This window comes from Cygnus atratus, chromosome 26 (genome assembly GCF_013377495.2).
Source record: "Cygnus atratus isolate AKBS03 ecotype Queensland, Australia chromosome 26, CAtr_DNAZoo_HiC_assembly, whole genome shotgun sequence".
Taxonomy (NCBI): domain Eukaryota; kingdom Metazoa; phylum Chordata; class Aves; order Anseriformes; family Anatidae; genus Cygnus; species Cygnus atratus.
In genome coordinates, this window is record NC_066387.1 from 1,375,461 (window position 1) to 1,393,713 (window position 18,253).

Here is an 18,253-nt window from a genome sequence, read left to right on the forward strand (position 1 = left end):
AGCCGTGCTGCAGGGGGGGGGAGGTGAAGGCTTTGCAGCACTCGCCTGGTTTTATTTTTGCTTTTGCCTGAGCTCAGAGGCAGCCTCAGCGCGGTCGCTGTGACTCATGCTGGCAGACAAACACCCGGGGAGGCTCGGGAGGGCTGCAGACCGCCGCTGTGCCGTTGGCTTTTGTCACCTCCCCCAGTAAAGTGGCAGTGGGGGCTGGCAGGGGACGCGGGACACCGCAGGGCTGGGGCTGGCAGCCTCGCCGAGCACCCACGAAGACCCCGGGGCCGTGGGCAAGCGCAGCAGCACCATACGCTTGCGAAGGATAATTTTAAGCAGCTGTCGTGAGTGCGTGCGTGCGTGCGTGTGAGCGGGGCTGTTTCTCCCTGCACAGCTGCTGCAGGCTCCCCACTGCTCCCTCGGAGGCTCGGGGTGCGCAGCTCAACCCCGCACAGCGGCCAGGCCCCCGCCAGCACGGCCGGGGGGGGGGGGCTGCAGGGGGGCTGCCTTGGGTGTGCAGGGGTGCTCCAGCATAGGGACGCACCTGAGCAGGGATGCTGGAGCATGGAGGGGTGCTGGAGAACACAGGGGGGCTGGAGAACACAGGGGGGGCTGGAGAACACAGGGGGGCTGGAACATTTGGGGATGCTGGAGCACGCGGGGATGCTGGGGCACACCGGGATGCTGGAGAGCACAGGGGTGTTGGAGCACGTGGGGATGCTGGAACATTTAGGGATCCTGGAAGATTTATGGGCGCTGGAGCACGCAGGGATGCTGGGGCCTTGGTGATGCTGGTGATGCTGGAGAACACAGGGGTGCTGGAATATTTGGGGGTGCTGGAGCACGTGGGGATAGCGGGGCACACAGGGATGCTGGAGAACATAGGGGTGCTGGAGCACATTGGGATGCTGGAGAACACAGGGGTGCTGGAACATTTGGGGATGCCGGAGCACACGGGGATGTTACAGCACGTGGGGATGGGGGAACCTTTACGGACGCTGGAACGTTTAGGGGTGCAGGAACATTTAGGGGTGCTGGAGCACGTGGGGATGCTGGGGCACACAGGGATGCCAGAGCACGTGGGGATGCTGGAACCTTTATGGACGCTGAACGTTTAGGGCCGCTGGAGCACGTGGAGATGCCGGCGCCTTTAGGGATGCTGGCGCGCACGGCCGGGTGCGTGAGGATGCTGGAGCGTGCGGGGTAGCTCCGCCATCGGGCTGCTCCCGTGCAGCGATGCCGGGGTGCGCAGGGGTGCCCGGGGCGCCAGATTCCCGCACACACCCGCACCCGGCTGCCCCCCCCCGCCCCCCCGCAGCGCCTCTGGGCCGCTCCCCTCAGCCGCGCTCCGCCAGTGCCACCTACAGAGCCGGCCCAGGAGGGCACCGGCCGGGGACACCCCCGGAGCCCAAACCCCGAGCAGGGGCCGGGGGGGGTGTGGGGGGAGCGATGCCGGAGGGGGGGGGGCACGAAGCCTTCGCAGGGGCAGCGCCGGGCTGCAGCCCCTCGGGGGGCTCTGGGGGGTGCACGTCCCCCCCCCCCCGGAGCGCTCAGTGCGGGGGGCTCCTGCCCACCTTGTGCAGCCCCTTGGGGGGGGGGGGGGGGGGGTGCAAATCCCCCCCCCCAAACCCAGGAGCGTGGGGTCCCCACTGAAGCCCTCAACAGGGGGGGGCTCGGCCCCCCCATGGGGGTGCAGCACCAGCCCCCGGGGTGCCGCGTGGGGCCCCCCCCCGGCGGTGCTGCAGGGTCCCCCCCCCCGCTTTCCCCCCGTGCCCTCCCCAATGCCCCCCACCGGTGCTGCGAGGGTGCCCCCCCCCCTCCAAGGTCGCTCCCCGGTTGGCGGCGCGGGGGGGGGCGGAGCGCCGGGGGGGGGGCGGAGCGCGGGGGGGGGCGGGCCCGGCCCCACGGAAGCGGCCGCGCCGTTTCCTGCACGGGGGGGGCACGAGGGAGGAGCACGGGGTGAGTGCGGGGCTGGGGGCGCAGGGGGGGCATGGAGCACGGGGGGGGGTATGGGGTGAGTGTGGGGCGGGGGGGCACGGGGCGTGTGCGGGGCTGGGGGCACGGGGGGGGGCCGTGGGGTGAGTGCGGGGCTGGGGGACGTTGGGGAGGCAAGGGATGGGGGCGCAGGGCGCGGCGGGGGTGCTTGGGGGGTCACCATTGCTACTGGGTGCCCCCCCCCCAGCTGTCCGGGGGTCCCTAATGCTCTCCGGGGGTCCCCAGGCCTGGCCAGGCGTCCCTAGTGCTGCTCAGGGGTCCCCAAAGGTGCCATAGGGTCCCCAGCGTGCTCGGGGTTCACATTTCTATTGGGGGTCCCCCCTGTGGATCGGGGGTCCCCAAGGCTGCTGAGAGTTCCCGTTTCTACTGGGGGTCCCCAATGTGCTCGGGGTTCACATTTCTCCTGGGGGTCCCCAGCGCTGCTCAGGGGTCCCAAGCGATGCCAGGGTGCCCCCACTGCTGCCCAGGTGTCCCCGTTGCCACCCAGGCGTCCCCGCTGCTGCTTGGGACGTCCCTTCAGGTGCCGCAGCCCTGCCCAGGTGCCCCCAATTTTCTCCAGGTGCCCCCTATACCCTGCAGCCGTTCCCGATCCCGTCTCCCCACACCCAGCGATGCCCACGGAGCCCCTGATCTGCGCCGACACGGCCACGCGGTGAGTCCTGGTCCCCAAGGGGACAGGGGGGTGCCGGGGCCACGCCGTCCCCGTCGTGTCCCCGGGATGGTGACGCGTGTCCCCGCAGGGTGAGCTCCGTGCTGAACCGGGACGTGAAGCAGTTTGGGAAGAAGCACATGTTTGATGCCAACGAGGAGACGTGCTGGAACTCGGACCAGGTAGGGGGTGAGGGTGGGAGCCGTGCCCGCGTTAAAAACCCCGCTGTCCCCACCCTGACGGAGCCCCGGTGTCGCTCCTGCCTCCAGGGCGCGCGCCAGTGGGTCGCCCTGGATTTCCCGCGCACCGTCAAGGTCTCGCAGCTCCACATCCAGTTCCAGGGGGGGTTCTCCAGCCGGCTGTGCACGCTGGAAGGTGAGGAGCTGCTCGCGGGGTGCCTCTGGTTCCCTTTATCCACGCCTGGATCCCGCAGAGCTTTGTTGTAGGGCCCAAAGCCGTTTGTTAGCTGTTCCTGAAACTCCAGGGGGGCTTGGGGCCGTGGGCTGGAGCAGAAGGGGGTGCGGAGCGAGGACCCGGGGTTCTCCAGGACACTTTGGGAACCTCGCCCATCAGGTGGCAACCCCGCCGCTCCCAGCCCTGCAGCAGAGCCACGCAGGGAGGATTTCGGGGGTGGCTGAGCCCGCGGCAGTCATTTAGGGCTCCCCCAGCACCTCCACACGGCTGCCTCCACCCTTACGCCCCACAGGCTGCAGAACGGGCGAAGAACTGGTGAAAATATCCGAGCTGTACCCCGAGGACGTTAACGCCATGCAGATATCCTTTGCCATGGCGCGGCGACAGAGCTGCTGTTGAGGTCTCTGGGTGACAATCCTGCAGGTGCCTGGTGGCACTTTGCTGCTGCTAAAACAGGTCTCCCCCACGTTGGGGTGTCCCCCTGCCTGGTTTTTTTGTTTGTTTGTTTGTTTTTTGTTTGTTTTTTGTTTGTTTGTTTGTTTTTTCTTTTCCTTTACGGGCCCCGCACAGATTCCAGGTGGAGGAGACGGCTCTGGATAAGCTGAAGATCACCTTTGAGAACAGCACGGACTTCTTTGGGCGCATCGTGGTGTACCACCTCAGGGTGCTGGGGGAGAGGCTGTAGGGCAGCGGGGGGGGGGGGGGGCTGCTTTCCCAGCACCCTCATTCCCCCCCCAGGGGCTCTGCTGCATGGGGAGAAACGGGACAGCAAACGCTGCCAGCAGGGGTGCGCTGCCCCCAACTGCGCCCCGAAGTGCTGATGGGTGGAGAGGGGACCCCACCCCCCGGCAGCGCAGGAGGGACGCTCAAGCAGAGATCCACGTGCTGGACTTGCAAGCCACCTTTGGTGCCTTTTTGGGGGGGGGGGGGGGAACGCAGCCCGTGCAGCCGGCTGAATAAACGGTGGTGGTGGCCCCCAGCTCCTTCCCGGCTGCTCCTTGGGCCAGAGGCACCCCAGGACGGGGCCCTGTGCGGTTTGCCCTGCCCCAGCCCTGTTTTTGGTTCTGCTGCCGTGATGTTGGTGCCTGGTTTGGGCAGGGGAGAGGAGGAGAAGCTGCTCACTCCTCGTGCTGGGGACTCTGGCTGCCTCCCCCCTTTGGTAACCACCACGGAGCTGCTCGGAGCAGCTCTTTGCAGGCTCACAAAGCGCGGGCTCAGCTGTTGGCCGGGGCCGTGCTGTGTTCCTGGCTGGCAGGGTGATATTTCCTGCAGGATTTTGCTCCATGCCCATGGGTATTTCCCCGGCTGGTTACAGGGCTGCGTGCAGGGAGGGCTTGGCAAGTCTACGGGTGCAAGAGGGAGGCACGCTCTTCAGTGAGGCAGCTCTGGAGAGGAATATGGGGACACCGGGAGGGTGCCAGCCTCAAAGAGCTTGGTTGGTCCAGTTCCCTATTAGCTGGTGCTGGGATCGGGGGCTGGCTGCTGTGACAGACCAGGGGGATGCAACTGAGGTAACAGACAGGGCTCCACACGGCTGCTTTTAGAGTTTACTTCCGAAGAATGCAATACTTGAATGCACGCACGAAGCAGCCGAGCCCAGAGGGAGCAGAAATGCAGCTGCCCTGAGGAGTGAGTGTCCCCGGGTGCGAGGCACCGAGGCCGTGCCACCTTCCCGGAGTGGCATAAATCCGCCGAGGCCAGGCGGTTGGTTCACAGCTTCCTCCACGTGCTCCTTGCTCAAAGCATTGTGGTGCTGCTGCCCGTTTTGGGACCGCTGGGTCAGGCCACGTTGGTCCCAGAGGAGAGCCCTGCGTCGGCCAGAAGCGCTGGTGCTGCAGCGGTGCAGCGTGAACCACTGTCACTCCAACCCTTTGTTCTGGAATAGCTTGAGGATGTGATTTTCAATAACCTGTTGGACTAATGAGGGGAAGAGAAGGGAGAGAGATGAAACCCAGGGAAGCCGAGCCTGTTAGAACCCAGGTCTGCTGTGGGCAGGACCTGGTCACTGTTTGGCTCCTGTTTTCCAATGGGAAGCTGGAAAATCCCTTTCTGCAGGGGCCCATCTCCCCTGTCCCAGTCCCGCTGCCAGCACAGCTCTGGTTTGGAGGGGGAGCAAGGGGAACAGGACCTAGTTTGACTTCTCTGGCTCAGTTTCTCTGCATGGCAGAGCAGGGAGCTGTGGTGGAAGGTCAAAGAAAGCCCTGAGCTGGGCTGGGAGCTGCCTGTAGGCTTGCTGCGGAGGGAAGTCAGGTCTCCCTGCCACGTGTGGAAGGGACACTTGCCTTTCTTGTGTCCCAGGGCCACGGCCAGGTCCATCGGGGTGTAGCCAGAATCTGCTTCTGTCGTCAGGTCGGCACCGCGAGCTGCAAGCAGGCAGTGGCAGTCAGGGCGCAGCGTGCCCCTGCTGACACGGCGTCCCCTCTGGGGCCGGTGCAGGGCGAGGAGACCCCCAAAAAGCGCCCCTCCTGGCCGGGCAGCGCCCCGTGACACCCCAGGCTGCTCAGTCTTTCCCCCCGGGCACGTCATGCTCTGTCCCCAAGGCGGTTACCGACAAGCCACAACTCGAGGCCGAGGATTAAGCGCAGATCTTCCCCGTTACCTAGTAGGGCCTCCACACACTTGACGTGATTGCCGCGCACGGCGTAGAGCAGAGGAGTGCCGCCGTTCTGCAGGGAAAGGGAAGGGGCTGTGTCATTGCTGGCCTCGCACAGGGCTGTGCCCACACAGCTCCCGCTCCTCCCAGAGCGGTCGATCCCTGACCCGCTGGGCTCCCCTTTCTACCCTCTCCCAGCTCCGGGCTGAGTGTTTCCTTGCAGAGCGGCTCTGCGCAGGTTTTATTCTCTGTATGCAATAAAATAACTGTAATTTCAAAGACAACCTTAATTTCTGAGTGCAGTTTCCTTGTGGCTGGTAACATCACCACTGTGAGCAAGCGAGGAAACCATTTAAAATTATTATCTAGATTAATTTCTCGAAACAACTGCATGAGCAAGTAAACGAGCGTTGCGAGCCTGGGAAGCAGCTAGGAGAAACGCACTGCTGCTGACTCGGCCCGGAACGATGTGAACTCGCTGCTGCTTTTTAAAATGAGCTTTGCAGAGCCTCGTCTGGGGCTTGGTGTCGCTCGCAGCGCCGGCACAGCCCGCGCAGCAGCACTCACCCAGTCGTAGATGTTGATGTCCGCGTTCCTCTCCAGCAGCATGATGACGATGTCGGTGTAGCCGCCCATGCTGGCCAGGGACAGGGCGCTCTCCCGCTCCTTCGCCAGCGCGTGGGGGTCAGCACCCTGGGGAGACAGCACAGATGTTAGCCCCGCTGGGTGAAGGAGCACTGCTGAGAACCTGGGAGCTTGGCACAGCCTTGCGGAATGCCCTGGGCTGGCTGATTGTGGAGCCAGGTCCTCAGCCTCATGGGGAAGAGAGCGCTCCCCCAGTCCCAGCGACCTCTCCTTCCCAAAGTCCTTACCAGGCACGTTCTAATCAACAAATGTCTCAGGTGAGGACTTAAAAGCCCTTCTCCAGTGTCACTAAGCTAAGCCTGATGGCTTCTGTTACTCAGTCCTTCCTCCCATCACCAGTAACAGCATTACTGGCCCTGTCTAGAGGTGCCTGGACAACGTCCACCCTCTCTTTTGTTAGTCCTCTACCTAAAAACCTGCCCTGTCCTCTGAGCTCTGCTAGCCACGAGCCTCTCCTGGATTTCATTATATCCTTTAGCAACGTAGCCCCTCATTTATTTGGGGTTCTGTTTGTCTTTCCGGTAACAAGCTGCAGTTTTGCTGCTAACGGAGCCAGCATTCGGCCAGTGTTCATGTAACATGAGCACGTGCTGACGGGCAGACACACGAGGACGGAGCTTTGGGGAGCACCTTCATCCGGAGCACACAAGGACCTGGTTCCTGCTCACCCCCACGCAGCCCCTGGCTGCAGGCCCAGCACTTGAGGACGATGCAGCAATGAGTTCATTAACTGCAATGATACCTCAGCGAGCGCATTTACGGGCAGATTACAGGGCCCAAGTGGTAAGTCTGATCTCAAATTACCAATAAGCAGATATTTAATTACAAACAGTTATTGCTAGCTGTGAGATAAGGCTCTTCGTGCTCCTGACTTAGCCCACAGCCTGACGGGGAGCATCTGGCAGCGTCTGAGCCATTAGCTCTGCAAACATGTCCTGTTTGGTGCCGGGGGAAAGGCTGGCTGAGGCACCAGGACGATGCTGGACGTTTTGGCAGGCACTGGGGTTGGAGTTGGGAAGTTTCTCGTTAACGAGGCACTGCACAAGCGTGACCTTACCCATTCCAGCAGGTGACGGACCGTTTCGATCTCTCCAAAGGCTGCAGCCCAGATCAGTGGCGTGAAACCTCTCTCGTCACGTTTATTTACCAAGTTCTCACCTGCACAAAAACAGAGACATCTTAAATAGGAAGGTCAAAGCCCCTCTGCTTCCTGTTCCCCGCTGTAAACCCAGCAAAGGCTGTAAAACTAAGCCAAGGGTTTATCAAAGGGTGCTGCGTGAGCTGGCAGGACTCTGCGTGACCTGGGATGAGATCCCAAAGACACGTACCTTTCCGAAGATGCTCCTTCAGCTGGCTGAGCTCACCTTGGGCAGCTAGCTGGTGAACGGACAGCGCTAGGGGAGAGAGAATTCAACCATCAGGACAAAATGTTTCCCAGCTCAGCGCCCATCGTCTGCAAGGGGGAGCCTTGCAAGTGCCTGCAGGTGATAACCAAACAGCCCCCATCTGAACCCCCAAAACCCCAGTGGGTAATTAACACCTTTCTGCAGACGCTGAGAACAGAGGGACAGCAGCAGATGGAGGGAGGCTCCAGTCCTACTGTCCCGCTGCGCCCTCTGCATCCCCGTGTCTGCAGCGCGAGGCGCACGGCGCGATGTGCCCAGCTGTACTCACTGTCCAGCGTGGCTGGGAGGGCCGAGACCTCATTGCCGCGCTGCCTGTTCGTCAGCGTGTTCGAGTGCTTCAGGGGGAAGCCTGTTCCAGAGAGAGGAGAGAGTCACGGAACATCTCCTCCGTGCACAGCGAGGAACCAGGCTGACTCGAGGCCAAGTGCCTCATGAGAACTCCTGTCAGCCTAATGTGACTTATCCGAAGCTGTTCCCTCCTGTCAGAACTGAGCTCTGCACAAAAGGAATTATCCCCTTGCAAGTGAAGAGCCTGGGGATCGAGGTTTGACCAGCGTGCGGGGACCAACAGCTGAGCAGGGAAGATAAAACAGCCCCAACAGCTGCCCAAGGAGGGGCACGGTCCATCTGGGCCACCACGGGAGACAGGGATCTTGCATTAATGGCATAATTGCACACGATATACTGCAGAGGACAGCCTGGGGATGCACTCAAGTTCATCCTCGTATTTCCTACGCATGAAGAGCTCCACTTGGAAACCTGGATGTATTTTCAACAAGCGATTCGTAGTCTAATTAGGAAAGTATAGAGAAAGACTTTACAAACTCCAGTTCCTCTGTGTGGAGCTGCAGTGACCTCTCACTGCCAACACGAGTCATCAGCAAGGCTTAGATCTGGACTTAGTCTTGCTGCATTATGGAATGGACCAAGAGTGGTAAAAGACTTTTTTCCAGCTGCCTTTGTGGGGTGAGAGATCCCTTTGCAAGCAGGTGACCTCTCCCACGCCCGTCTCCCACTGGGGCTGCGCACCAGGATCTGTGAACACCAGGCTCTGCAATACTCACTGTTAAGGGCTGAGAGCTCAGTGCTCCTCTGCCTGTCCATCGAGGCAGTTGAGGGCTTCAGAAGAGCGTTTGCTCCACCTGCAGAACAAGGATAATTGTTAGGGACCTTAGTGCCACTTCCTGGGGAGCAGGCTGGGCTCCGCATGTGGCACAGCGAGACCTGACTGACACGGCAAGCACCTCACAGCCACCCCTACTGCTGCAGGGGGGTGCAGGAAAGCTGCTTTCACCAGGCTCCTTCCCTGTCTGAATTCCCCTGGAGGGTTTGGTGCTGTGTATGCCCTGTGTCAGCTGTCACCCCCCTGCCACTCCCAGCACTCACCGTCCACAGAGCTGGAGCACAACATGTCCCTTTCTGGCCGCAGGAGCCCCATGGGGACACCCCCATCCTCTGTGTCCCCAGTCCCAGTCAGCTCCTCCGCGGCCACTGCTCCTTCAGCTCCATTCTCACCCTCTTCTGGAAGCTCTTGGGCGTCCTCATCACTCAGGGGAGCCTCCATGAGACGAGCGGCTGCTTCTTCGCCTTCCATAGGGGAACTGCGACACAAACGTGTTAAAAAGGGGGAAAAACTTCCTCAGGGGATCTGCCCCACAACCGTGTTAAGGGGAAAAAGCCTTCTATGGGGGAACTGCCCCACAACCGGGTTAAGAAGGGGTCAAAACCTTCCGTGGGGGAACCACCCCACAACCATATCAAGAAGGGTAAACAGCAGGGACATTCCCCCAGGACACAAAGGGACATCGTGGGGTGAAGGCCGCCCCGTCCCCACACGCGCCCATCGCTCCCCTTAATTTTGGGCCCCTCTTTGCCCCCAGCACCAAGGGGCCACCCCCCTCCCCCCGGCAGCCCCCCAGCTGTCCCCACAGGCCTGGCCTCACCCCCAGCCCCCGTCCCCGTGAGGAACCCCTTCGGCTCCCCCTTCCTCGGGCCCTGGCGGGGCGCGGGGGTCCCGGGGGGGGTCTCGGTGCTGTCCCCAACACGGTGACACCGGAGGAGGAGCGGGGGGGGGGGGGGGGGGGGGGCGAGGCCTGCGCCCACCCGAGGCCTCCAGGCCCGGCGGAGGAAGGAGGCGGTTACCTGCTCGGGGCCGCGGTCCGGGGCTCCGCTAACGGCTGGGGGGGACCCAGATTTTGGGGGAAAGACCCCAAGTCTTTTTTTTGGGAGGACCCCAGTTTGTTTGTTTTTTTTTTTGGGGGGGGGAACCCCGGGTTTTGGGTTGGGGGGGAGCGAGGCGGAACGCTTGTGCCGGGGGCTCGGTTCCCGGCCGGGGCGGGGAGCGGCGGCACCGGCGGAAGAGGAAGCGGCGGGAGCGGCATGGAGGAGCCCGAGATGCAGCTGAAGGTGAAGAAAGGTCGGAGCGGCACCGGCAGCGCGGGGGGGACACCGGGAGCGGCCCCGCGGGGCTCTGCTGCACGGCACGGGGGTACCGGCGCGGCCCGGTGTCGCCCAGTCGCGCCAGGCCTGGTTACGATAGGGCCCCGCAGTGACAGCACGTGTCGCGATAGGGCCCCGCGGTGACGGCGCATGTCGCGATAGGGCCCTGCGGGGCGGGAGAGAGGAGGGGCAAGCAGCCCGCGACACGGGGCGCCGTGGGGTTGGCCGTCACGGGGCCGTGACAGGGCAGGGCGCGACATGACAGGGCAGGGCACGACATGTCGCGACAGGGCACTGCGGGCAACGCAGAGGCTGGCGTTGGGTCGCGGTCGCCTTCAGAAGGCCGGCGGGGCCGCCTCTGTCGCGGCTCCAGCAGCTGTCGGCGGAACAAAAGCCCTGAGCCGGGGGGGACCGGGGCGGAAAACTGGACAGTAACGCAGCGGAGTCGTTATAAATAAACAGAATAAAATAAAATGAAATGAAATAAAATGAAATGAAATAAAATAAAATAAAATAAAATAAAATAAAATAAAATAGTGGTGCCAACCGAGGTAACCTCGTAAACCCGAGAGGTTTACGCAGCCGTCAGCCTGTGGAAACGGCCGCCCGAAAGGGGCTCCTGCGTGGGAGCCTGGGCAAAGGCGTGGGTGAGGGTGGGACGGGGTCGGGGGGGGTGGAACTGGGGGGCTGGGGGCAGCACCGGCCCTGCCCGAGCCCCCCTGGCCGCTGCCTCGGCTGGTGGGCGCTTTTGGGGTGTCCCTTGGGGTGGGTGTCTGGAGGGAGAAGGAGAAGAACCCTAAAGCGGGGGCAGCTGAGGTGCAGGAGAGCCCAGGGGCTGGGGCCGGGCTGAGACTCGGAGCCCCCAGACCAGGAGATGGCCAAGCCACCAGCCCCCTGCTGCTCCCCGCTGTCCCGTGGCCACCTCGGATTGCTCAGAAAGGGCCCCACGACTGTGGCCCGGTCCTCAAAACCAGGACAAACCCGTGCTGGCGTAGAGCTGCTGGGGCCGGCAACGTCCCAGGACCATCTGTGTCCACCCGGTGCCCGGCTCGTCGCTGTGGTGTGAAGGGTGGGAGGCGAGCTGCTGGCTGCCAGGGCGTTGCCTTCACATCCTTGTTAACAGGCTGGCGATCCGAAACATTCAGGGTTTTTGCTCTGATCTCTTTTCCTCTGTCACGGCATCGCTTTTGGAAGTCGGGGCCTTTTCCCGGAGCGGTCCCCGCAGGGCGCTGAGCAGCTGGGGTGTGGGAGGCTGCAGCGGGGGCTCTCTGAGCCCCCCCAGCCCCCACGGCCTTCAGAGGCCCCAAGGGAGCCCCTCCAACCCCGCCGTCCTCCCCGCTGCTCCCCGCTTTCCCTAACTCTGGCTTCTCTCGTTGCAGTTACGGACAAATTCACGGAGAGCATGTACGTCCTGGCCAACGAGCCCTCCGTGGCGCTCTACCGCCTCCAGGAGCACGTCAGGAGATCGCTTCCAGAGCTCGCTCAACACAAGGTGAGCCGGGCTTCGCTTCGGCCTCCGGACCTGAGACACGGCCAGACTCGAGCTCTTTTCCTGAGCTGCTACATCGTCCCTATCCCACCCCCGCTCGGGGATGGGGAAGGAGGAAGGGAATCAGCCCTGGGGGCACAGGCGTTGTCTGGGAGGGCGTGAGGTGCTGCGGGACCCTGCTCAGCCCAAACTGGAGGGGCCGAGGGGGTTTTGCACGTTCATCTGCAGACCCCGGGTGAAACTTTCCAGGCCGACCTCGTCCCCGAGCTCCCAGCACTGGAGTTGCGTGCGGAGACAAAGAAAAATGAGCAGCCTGTCTTGTACGGGGAGGGGGGAGGAGGCAGACGTTAAATCTTATTACCCCTGGCTACACTGCAAGATTTTTATTTCCTACATAAAATAGGGAGGAGGGCGAGAGGAGGGAAGGGGGAGTGGGAAGAAACAAGTGCGAGGAGCCCGCACAAGGCAAGGCAGGATAATGAATCGCATCTCACAGCTGTGTTCCTACTTCTCTCCAGAGCACGGAGCAGAGACACTTTAACGCCAGCCTTGTTGTCCTTCTCCCTGTTCTGCCAGTCATGATTCATTAGGGGTGATGTCTCGTGAATAGATTACTGCTTCACGTCTATGCTAATGCACTGTCAGGCCCCATTTTTCACCTTTGCTTTACAGCCCTAGTTTCCAAATTAACCTGGATTGTGACGCTTTATTATTCAATTATTTATTAACATTTTCTATACGTGGCTGCGTGCGGCGGTAGGCATATAGAGATGTGTGCGTACGTATAGCACACGCCGATACGATTGCATCACCGGGATGCAGGAGACGGGTTTCTAACATTATTCCTGAGCTGTCACTTGCTTTCGTTTAATCGAGACCGTCCCGGTTTCGGGGAATGTGTCCGGAACAAAAGGAAATTGAGCAAATTGTATGACAAGTCGTGCGGAGGGAAGAGATCAGTTTCCATCACGGCGCGGTTTGTAACGGGGACGGGGGCGAGGGGCCACGCAGCAGCGCGAATGGAAGCGACAGCCGGGCGGATGCGCTGGACGCGGAGCGTGTTGTTAGGCAGCGGGGTTTGTGCCGGGCAGGATCTCTGACAACCTTTGGTGCTCTCGTTTTCCCTGCTAGACGTGCTCGTCGCCGTTATCAGCTTGCTGCAGAGAGTTCTCCTTTTTAGCCCAGCTTGCTGCTGTTTCCCACCTTCTTCATGTGCCGTCCTGTGGACGCCGGCGGCAAATACCAGGACGCCGTGTGGCCCCGTGTGACTGCAGCCAGCACAAGCGTCAGTCTCCTTTGGCCTTTGCTGCCTTCGTGTTCGGCCTCCCAGCATCTCCTGCCCTGGGTTGCCCTCCCGGCTGGGGCAGCGGTGGCCTCGCTGCACGAGGAGGAGCGTGCCGTGCTTCCTGCAGTGGCGGTGCAGGTCAGGGCAAAGCTTCTGAGCCATTCTTTTTTGGGTCCTGCCTTTGCGTTCACTAGTGCATCGATGTGGCGAGGGCTGGAAGGAAACGGTACGGAGGTGATTTGCTGCAGCTGGAGCAACGGGACGCAGAGCCGCTGGCGGTGACATCTCCTCCAGCCTCATCCACACCCGTATTCATTTTTTTCAAAGGCTGCAACGTCGTGGTTGGGAGCTTGCTCTCCTTCTTGCTGGTAGCCTGCGCTGCCAGGCTGCTGGTACGGGCCTTGTGGTCAGATTCCCTCTGTTCTTGATCCCGCTCTCATTTTACCCCAGTTCCAGGCTCTGCAGCTTGCAGCAAACAGGCTGTGCCTGCCAAGCCCCTCAGCCCAGGCGGCCAAACCCCCGGGGAGAGGGACGTGCTCGGTGCCCTGACGGGGCCGTTGGCACGGCGGAGCGTCCAGTGAGGTGGGGGGGGGGATATTTTGGGTCGCTCTGCCAGAGCCCGTCGGCTCTGCGGCAAGGCACTGGAACAGGAGGGTGTCAGCAGGGCTGCGCACCGTGAAGGCGCTGTCAGGTTTTATCTACCTCAGAGCAAAGGCATTAGAGCAGGGTGGTTTTAGTTCCTCGGAACGGAAAAGAAGAAAAAGGAGCGGTCTGTGCGGATCCGTTCTCGTGTAATTTATTCCCCAGGTGTAAGTAACGCATGAAGGAAGCAGGATTTATTGGTGGTTTCCAGCTCTCCTTCAGCCTTGCGGCAGCTCTGTCACCGGCTGGCCGAGTTCTCCTGAAACGCAGCCTTTAAAACTCCCAGGGGATTAAACCTAGGAAAAAACTGGGAGGGAGGGAGCCGGGAGGAAAAGTTTAGGCGAGGAGAAGGTCACCTCCACGCCTTTACAACAAGCAACTTTCTTTGATTTGGTTGAAAATAATCTTAATACCTCCCTCGCCATCTGAAACTCTCCAGGCAGATTTAGCACCTCGCTGATAAGAGGGAGCGCGATGCGAGGCCCTCGCTGCCCCCACGTGCCGTGGCTGCGCTGCTAAGCCCTGCTCCACACAGAGCAGCCTGTCTGGATTTCCCCTGGTCTTTGGAGAACTTAGATCTCCTCGTTAATTTACCGCCCGGCAGCAGTGCTATGTCATTAGTGCTATTGTTTATTAATAGCTGGCTTTAGCTCTTAAACTGCATCCGAGGGCACATCCTGGGAATTTCAAGAAAGGACATCAAGGAAAGATTAAGAAGTCGGGAGCTCTAGGGAGAGGCTTTTTGTTCCTAATTAAGGGCATCGCATTCCCGGGAAGAGGTGGGGATGCTGGGAGTGGACATCACTGGCTCTGATACTGGGAAATGATTAAAATCTGCCGGTGCTCAGAAGTGGCAGGACCACGGAAAAGCTGCTGTTGGAGCAGACTGCGTCGTCGCCACTTGTTCATAGGAGCTTTGTAGCCACCATCTCTGGCTCCGGTTCTGTCCCTGTGCCCTCACCCTGTGCTGGGCTTTGCAGGCTGACAGTCAGTGCTTCAAAGTGTCCAGAAAAGGTGGAAGAAATGCTGCTGGTAATTTGTTACGTGGGGTCTCCTGCCCGTCGTGGGACAGAGCCTCTTTTCACGAGGGCAGTCTGAGAGCGCTGCTCTGGTGCCACCCGCGGCTGAGCCAGCGCGATGCTGGGCTCTAAATGGTTGTTAAAGATCGTCTGGCACCTCTTGGAGCGAACAGGCTGAGGAGCTGCAGGACATATCTGTGCCTTTTGCAGCTGCCTCTGCTCGCAAACCCTGCTCTCAGCAACAGATACGGTTGTGAAAACGTGATCGGACTGTGGAGCAAGCGCGGTCTCTGCAGGACGGCTTGTGGGGTTGTGAGTCCCGGGCCGAAGTACCCTCTCCTGCGGAGAACTGCCTAGAGCACTGCATGTAGAGGCTTGTTTCTTTTGTGCTTTAGAGCTATGTGGTCAAGCGTCCTGATGTAGGACAGGCTTTGAACAGCAGAAGTGATTTTGGACGCACTCCAAGCTCCTGCCCGACCTCCTTCAGTCACAGAAAGGGGCCCTTGGATTTCCTCTGCCTTGTAACTAGACCCAACAGAATAGACTTGAGAATTAGCTCCCATGAGAACATATTTTCAAGAGTGCCCAAGCTACTTAAGGACTTTGGAAATAGTCATCTATTGAGCTACACCTCTGAATCGAGCTGCGCTTTCATTGTAATTTGTGTATTCGCTTGGTTTTCCCTTTCCTTGGAGTTACAGCATGCGGTTACGTGCCATGCCAGAACTGCGTGTAGTTCCTGAACTCGTGTGGAGTTCCCGGGGCTTCTTCCAAGCTCGTAAAAAGAAGGGCACGGTGCTGAGTGCTGCTTGGGATCAGATAGCAGAGTTTCAGAGCAGACTGCAGGACTGGGAGGCTTGTGGCTGTGAGAACTGAGTAGCAGGTCTGGTGAAACGAGAGCTTTCAGCGCTGCGGAATAAACTGTTTTATCTGGGTTTGCATGGGGGGCTGGGGAGGGAGCTGGGTTAGTTCAGAGCCTGGACCAGGCCCACCAGGAGGTCTGATTTCGCTGGCACTTCCAGCCGGTCCTGTGCACTCGGGCAGCTGCTGGCTGCTTGCAGCCTGCCTTACCGTGCCTCTTCGCTGCCTCGCGGGCACATCTGAAAACAAGGGGAATTTGGCCAGAGCATCCAAAGCGTTGGCCCGAACCAGTAGCCCTTCCAGAAATAGGCACAATAAACGTCTCTTTTAAATGCTGGGGCTTGGCACCCGGAGCCAGGCGTCACAGGCCGTCAGGCAGGAGATGGGATCCAAGTCTCAGCTTCTAGGGAAAAGCAGCCAAAGCCCTCGGTAGGGCAGGGCTGGCAGAGCGCGCCGCTGCGTCTACCGCGTGCGTGCCCAACGCTGCCTGCTCTTCTCTTGCAGTCCGACATGCAGAGCTGGGAGGAGCAGAGCCAAGGAGCCATCTACACGGTGGAGTACGCCTGCAGGTACGGCAGACCTCTCCAAGCAGGAGGGGCTGTGCTCGGCGGCACGGGTTTGGGGCTGGAAACAAAGCGGCCTGCGCTTCGCTGGCACCTTCCTGGTGTGAGCTGGGAAGGAGCGGTTGGGGTGGGAGGCTCAGGGTGCAGGCAGAGCTCTCCGAACCTCGGGGGCTTCGCTTTGACGAGGTGCCCGCTCTTCCCCACTTGCGTGTGCAATGCAGAGCTGCCAGGCTCCTGCAGGAAATCCACCCCCTACCTATTTAGTGTCTGAAGCTGCAGAGCACTGCCTAAAGCTGAGGTGTCTTCCTCGCAGTCCTCTCTGCCAAGGCAGGGGGCTCTAAAACCACGCCACATGTGGCAATACTAACCAGTCCTCCTCCCTCCATCCCCTCTCTGCTTTCAGTGCCATAAAGAACATGACGGACAGCAGCGTGTACTTCAAGAGCATCGACAGCCTGCTCAAGCACGCCATCGCCATGAAGGACCAGCTGAACGCTGCTCAGGGCCGCAGGTAGCGAGGGGCTTGGCACCGACCTGCCCGTGTATCTGGGCGCCCGTTCTGGCTCACAGAGGCTCTGGTGATGTAACCCTGCCCAGTACAAACACGCCAAGCGGTTATCTCAGTAATGTGGTTCCAGATTGTTATTTATAAGAGCGTGCTGCTTGCCTTCCAGTGATTTTCTGGCTTTGTTTGCCATGGGAAGCAAATAATCTTGTTTACAAAAGGGTAACTGGAAAATAGTTTATTTCCTTATTTAAAAAGGGATGTTTGGTTCTGTAATACATTAAATATTTGTTGTGTTAAAGGCATTTGGAGTGTGATGATGCTACTGAGATGGAGTAGGTGAGAGGCTGCCTTTGGTACTCTGTCATCTATGTGGATTTTCTGAGGAGAGTCCCTTAGAGATTAGTGGTGCTGACAGATGTGGCAGAAAGATCATGCATTTCTGTATGCCTGCAGTTGAGCTACAGCTGCTAAAACATCTTCCAGCAGATTGTCTGAGTCCAGTGTATTTGTCTCTCCTGAGAACTGTGTTGGAATTGGAGTCTGATTGCTTAGGAGTGAGAAGACTCCCAAATGCCCATGCTCACCACGAACAGGGTGCCTGTCCCTGATAAAACCACCCCAGCAGACAAAGCGCCTCTGTCTCTGCAGCGTGGCTCTGCTTTAGACATTTCTGGAGCAGGTTCTGTGTTTTCCCAGCTGCCCGTGCAGCAGGGTCACACTGCGCAGCCCTAACAGAGCATTTTTAGAGTTGTTTTTGTTTGTTTTTGCGGTGGTGTGGCTCTGAAGATTGCTGTCTTGACGCCCATGGGGGCTGCTGTGTGCTGCTCCGTAGCCTGCACAGCACGCTGAAAGGTGTGCTTGTCTAAGCAGCTCTCCTACTCCGAGCAGTGAGGCTTTATTTTAGGGCTCCCCTGGTTCTTCATATTCCCATGGCTGCTGACGTCCTGCCTGCCTGCTGGACATGACTGTCTCTTTCTTTTTACAGCACTGTTGCCCCACAAGCCAAGAATCCGCCAGCCAGTTCCTGATTTCGGACAAGACTGGCTGTCCTCTGCCTTCTTCTCCAGCCCAGCTCCATGCTCACCGACCACGTGGAGGAATAAGAAACCTTCCGCTCAGTCTGTGAAGCCGCACAGAGGCCTGCCTGCCTCGCTGTTCCCAGTAACGAGGTGCTGCACCTGAGCAGGCAAATCCTACTCCTGGGGTCAGGACTGCCTTTGTGGGGCAGTCTCTTTCCACACTGTTCTGCAAAAGGGAAGCGGGGTGGTTCTGCATTTGTCCTTTCCAGTTCTTTCTGATGGCAGACTGCTATGAGGCATTTTTCTCTCTACCTCTTGGCCACAGAAGTATCTCAGAAAAAACTAGGTCTTGCTTTCAGTATTTTGTAGGTGGCTGTGTAAAGACTTAATGTAGGCACACTTCAGCTTTGTTCAGGAGGCATTCTGCGAGGAGAGTTTTTCATGTGTGTGCCAGGAAGTGCTGAATTTGGTCTTAGTGAGAACAATAATAAAAAGGCAAAACAAATAAGTTCTGTCTCAAAACTTCCCCTCTTGCTCGCTCAGGCTGGGGGGTCTTGGAGCCTGCTGGCTCTGCTTGTTTCAAAGGGCACGGAGCAAAACAAAGACACGCAGAGTTGGAGCCTTTCAACTAAAAAAGAAACTGTCCTGCTCTTCAGACAAAATTGGACTTTCTTCATCCCTTGTCGAGCACTGTTAATCTCTCTTGGAACCAGCAGTTCTGTTCTGCTGAAGAATTTC

The 18,253-nt window shown here is 59.7% G+C and overlaps 3 protein-coding genes across 7 annotated transcripts; 2 read left to right on the forward strand and 1 right to left on the reverse strand.

Moving 5' to 3' along the window:
* Window positions 1-224: 224 nt before the first annotated feature.
* On the forward strand, window positions 225-4,025 carry NR2C2AP (nuclear receptor 2C2 associated protein). 2 transcript variants are annotated; one of them, XM_050715583.1, is made up of 6 exons: window positions 225-336; window positions 2,543-2,635; window positions 2,724-2,814; window positions 2,902-3,007; window positions 3,339-3,406; window positions 3,615-4,025. In XM_050715583.1, exons 2-6 carry the CDS (start codon window positions 2,595-2,597, stop codon window positions 3,729-3,731), a joined length of 423 nt encoding a protein of 140 aa, XP_050571540.1. In that variant the 5' UTR covers window positions 225-336; window positions 2,543-2,594; the 3' UTR covers window positions 3,732-4,025. The 2 variants fall into 2 exon arrangements, with proteins under 2 accessions (XP_050571540.1, XP_035425722.1); XM_035569829.2 differs by lacking the exon at window positions 225-336 and adding an exon at window positions 1,868-1,947.
* Window positions 4,026-4,580: 555 nt separating this feature from the next.
* On the reverse strand, window positions 4,581-10,544 carry RFXANK (regulatory factor X associated ankyrin containing protein). 3 transcript variants are annotated; one of them, XM_035569825.2, is made up of 10 exons: window positions 9,833-10,544; window positions 9,077-9,291; window positions 8,755-8,832; window positions 7,959-8,039; window positions 7,613-7,678; window positions 7,342-7,442; window positions 6,207-6,332; window positions 5,646-5,712; window positions 5,329-5,409; window positions 4,581-4,963 (listed from the first exon to the last, which is right to left on the reverse strand). In XM_035569825.2, exons 1-10 carry the CDS (start codon window positions 10,387-10,389, stop codon window positions 4,905-4,907), a joined length of 1,431 nt encoding a protein of 476 aa, XP_035425718.1. In that variant the 5' UTR covers window positions 10,390-10,544; the 3' UTR covers window positions 4,581-4,904. The 3 variants fall into 3 exon arrangements, with proteins under 3 accessions (XP_035425718.1, XP_035425719.1, XP_050571530.1); XM_035569826.1 differs by lacking the exon at window positions 9,833-10,544 and adding an exon at window positions 9,634-9,817; XM_050715573.1 differs by having other exon boundaries at window positions 4,581-5,409; window positions 9,833-9,952.
* On the forward strand, window positions 10,028-18,023 carry BORCS8 (BLOC-1 related complex subunit 8). Of its 2 annotated transcripts, XM_035569828.2 has the most exons (5): window positions 10,028-10,106; window positions 11,509-11,621; window positions 15,930-15,994; window positions 16,392-16,499; window positions 17,482-18,023. In XM_035569828.2, exons 1-5 carry the CDS (start codon window positions 10,070-10,072, stop codon window positions 17,522-17,524), a joined length of 366 nt encoding a protein of 121 aa, XP_035425721.1. In that variant the 5' UTR covers window positions 10,028-10,069; the 3' UTR covers window positions 17,525-18,023. The 2 variants fall into 2 exon arrangements, with proteins under 2 accessions (XP_035425721.1, XP_035425720.1); XM_035569827.2 differs by lacking the exons at window positions 10,028-10,106; window positions 11,509-11,621 and adding an exon at window positions 12,794-13,041.
* The last annotated feature ends 230 nt before the right edge of the window (window positions 18,024-18,253 follow it).

Coding starts and splice junctions, on each gene's coding strand:
- NR2C2AP (XM_050715583.1), top strand. CDS start 2,595: ATGCCCACGGAGCCCCTGATCTGCGCCGACACGGCCACGCG. Junction 2,815..2,901: donor CGTGCTGGAACTCGGACCAG/GTAGGGGGTGAG, acceptor TCCTGCCTCCAG/GGCGCGCGCCAGTGGGTCGC. Junction 3,407..3,614: donor AGGACGTTAACGCCATGCAG/ATATCCTTTGCC, acceptor CGGGCCCCGCAC/AGATTCCAGGTGGAGGAGAC.
- RFXANK (XM_035569825.2), bottom strand. CDS start 10,389: ATGTCGCGCCCTGCCCTGTCACGGCCCCGTGACGGCCAACCCCACGGC. Junction 8,040..8,754: donor TGAGCTCTCAGCCCTTAACA/GTGAGTATTGCA, acceptor TCTCTGGAACAG/GCTTCCCCCTGAAGCACTCG. Junction 7,679..7,958: donor CCTCCCAGCCACGCTGGACA/GTGAGTACAGCT, acceptor TCTCTCCCCTAG/CGCTGTCCGTTCACCAGCTA.
- BORCS8 (XM_035569827.2), top strand. CDS start 12,829: ATGTGCCGTCCTGTGGACGCCGGCGGCAAATACCAGGACGCCGTGTGG. Junction 15,995..16,391: donor ACGGTGGAGTACGCCTGCAG/GTACGGCAGACC, acceptor CTCTGCTTTCAG/TGCCATAAAGAACATGACGG. Junction 16,500..17,481: donor AACGCTGCTCAGGGCCGCAG/GTAGCGAGGGGC, acceptor TTCTTTTTACAG/CACTGTTGCCCCACAAGCCA.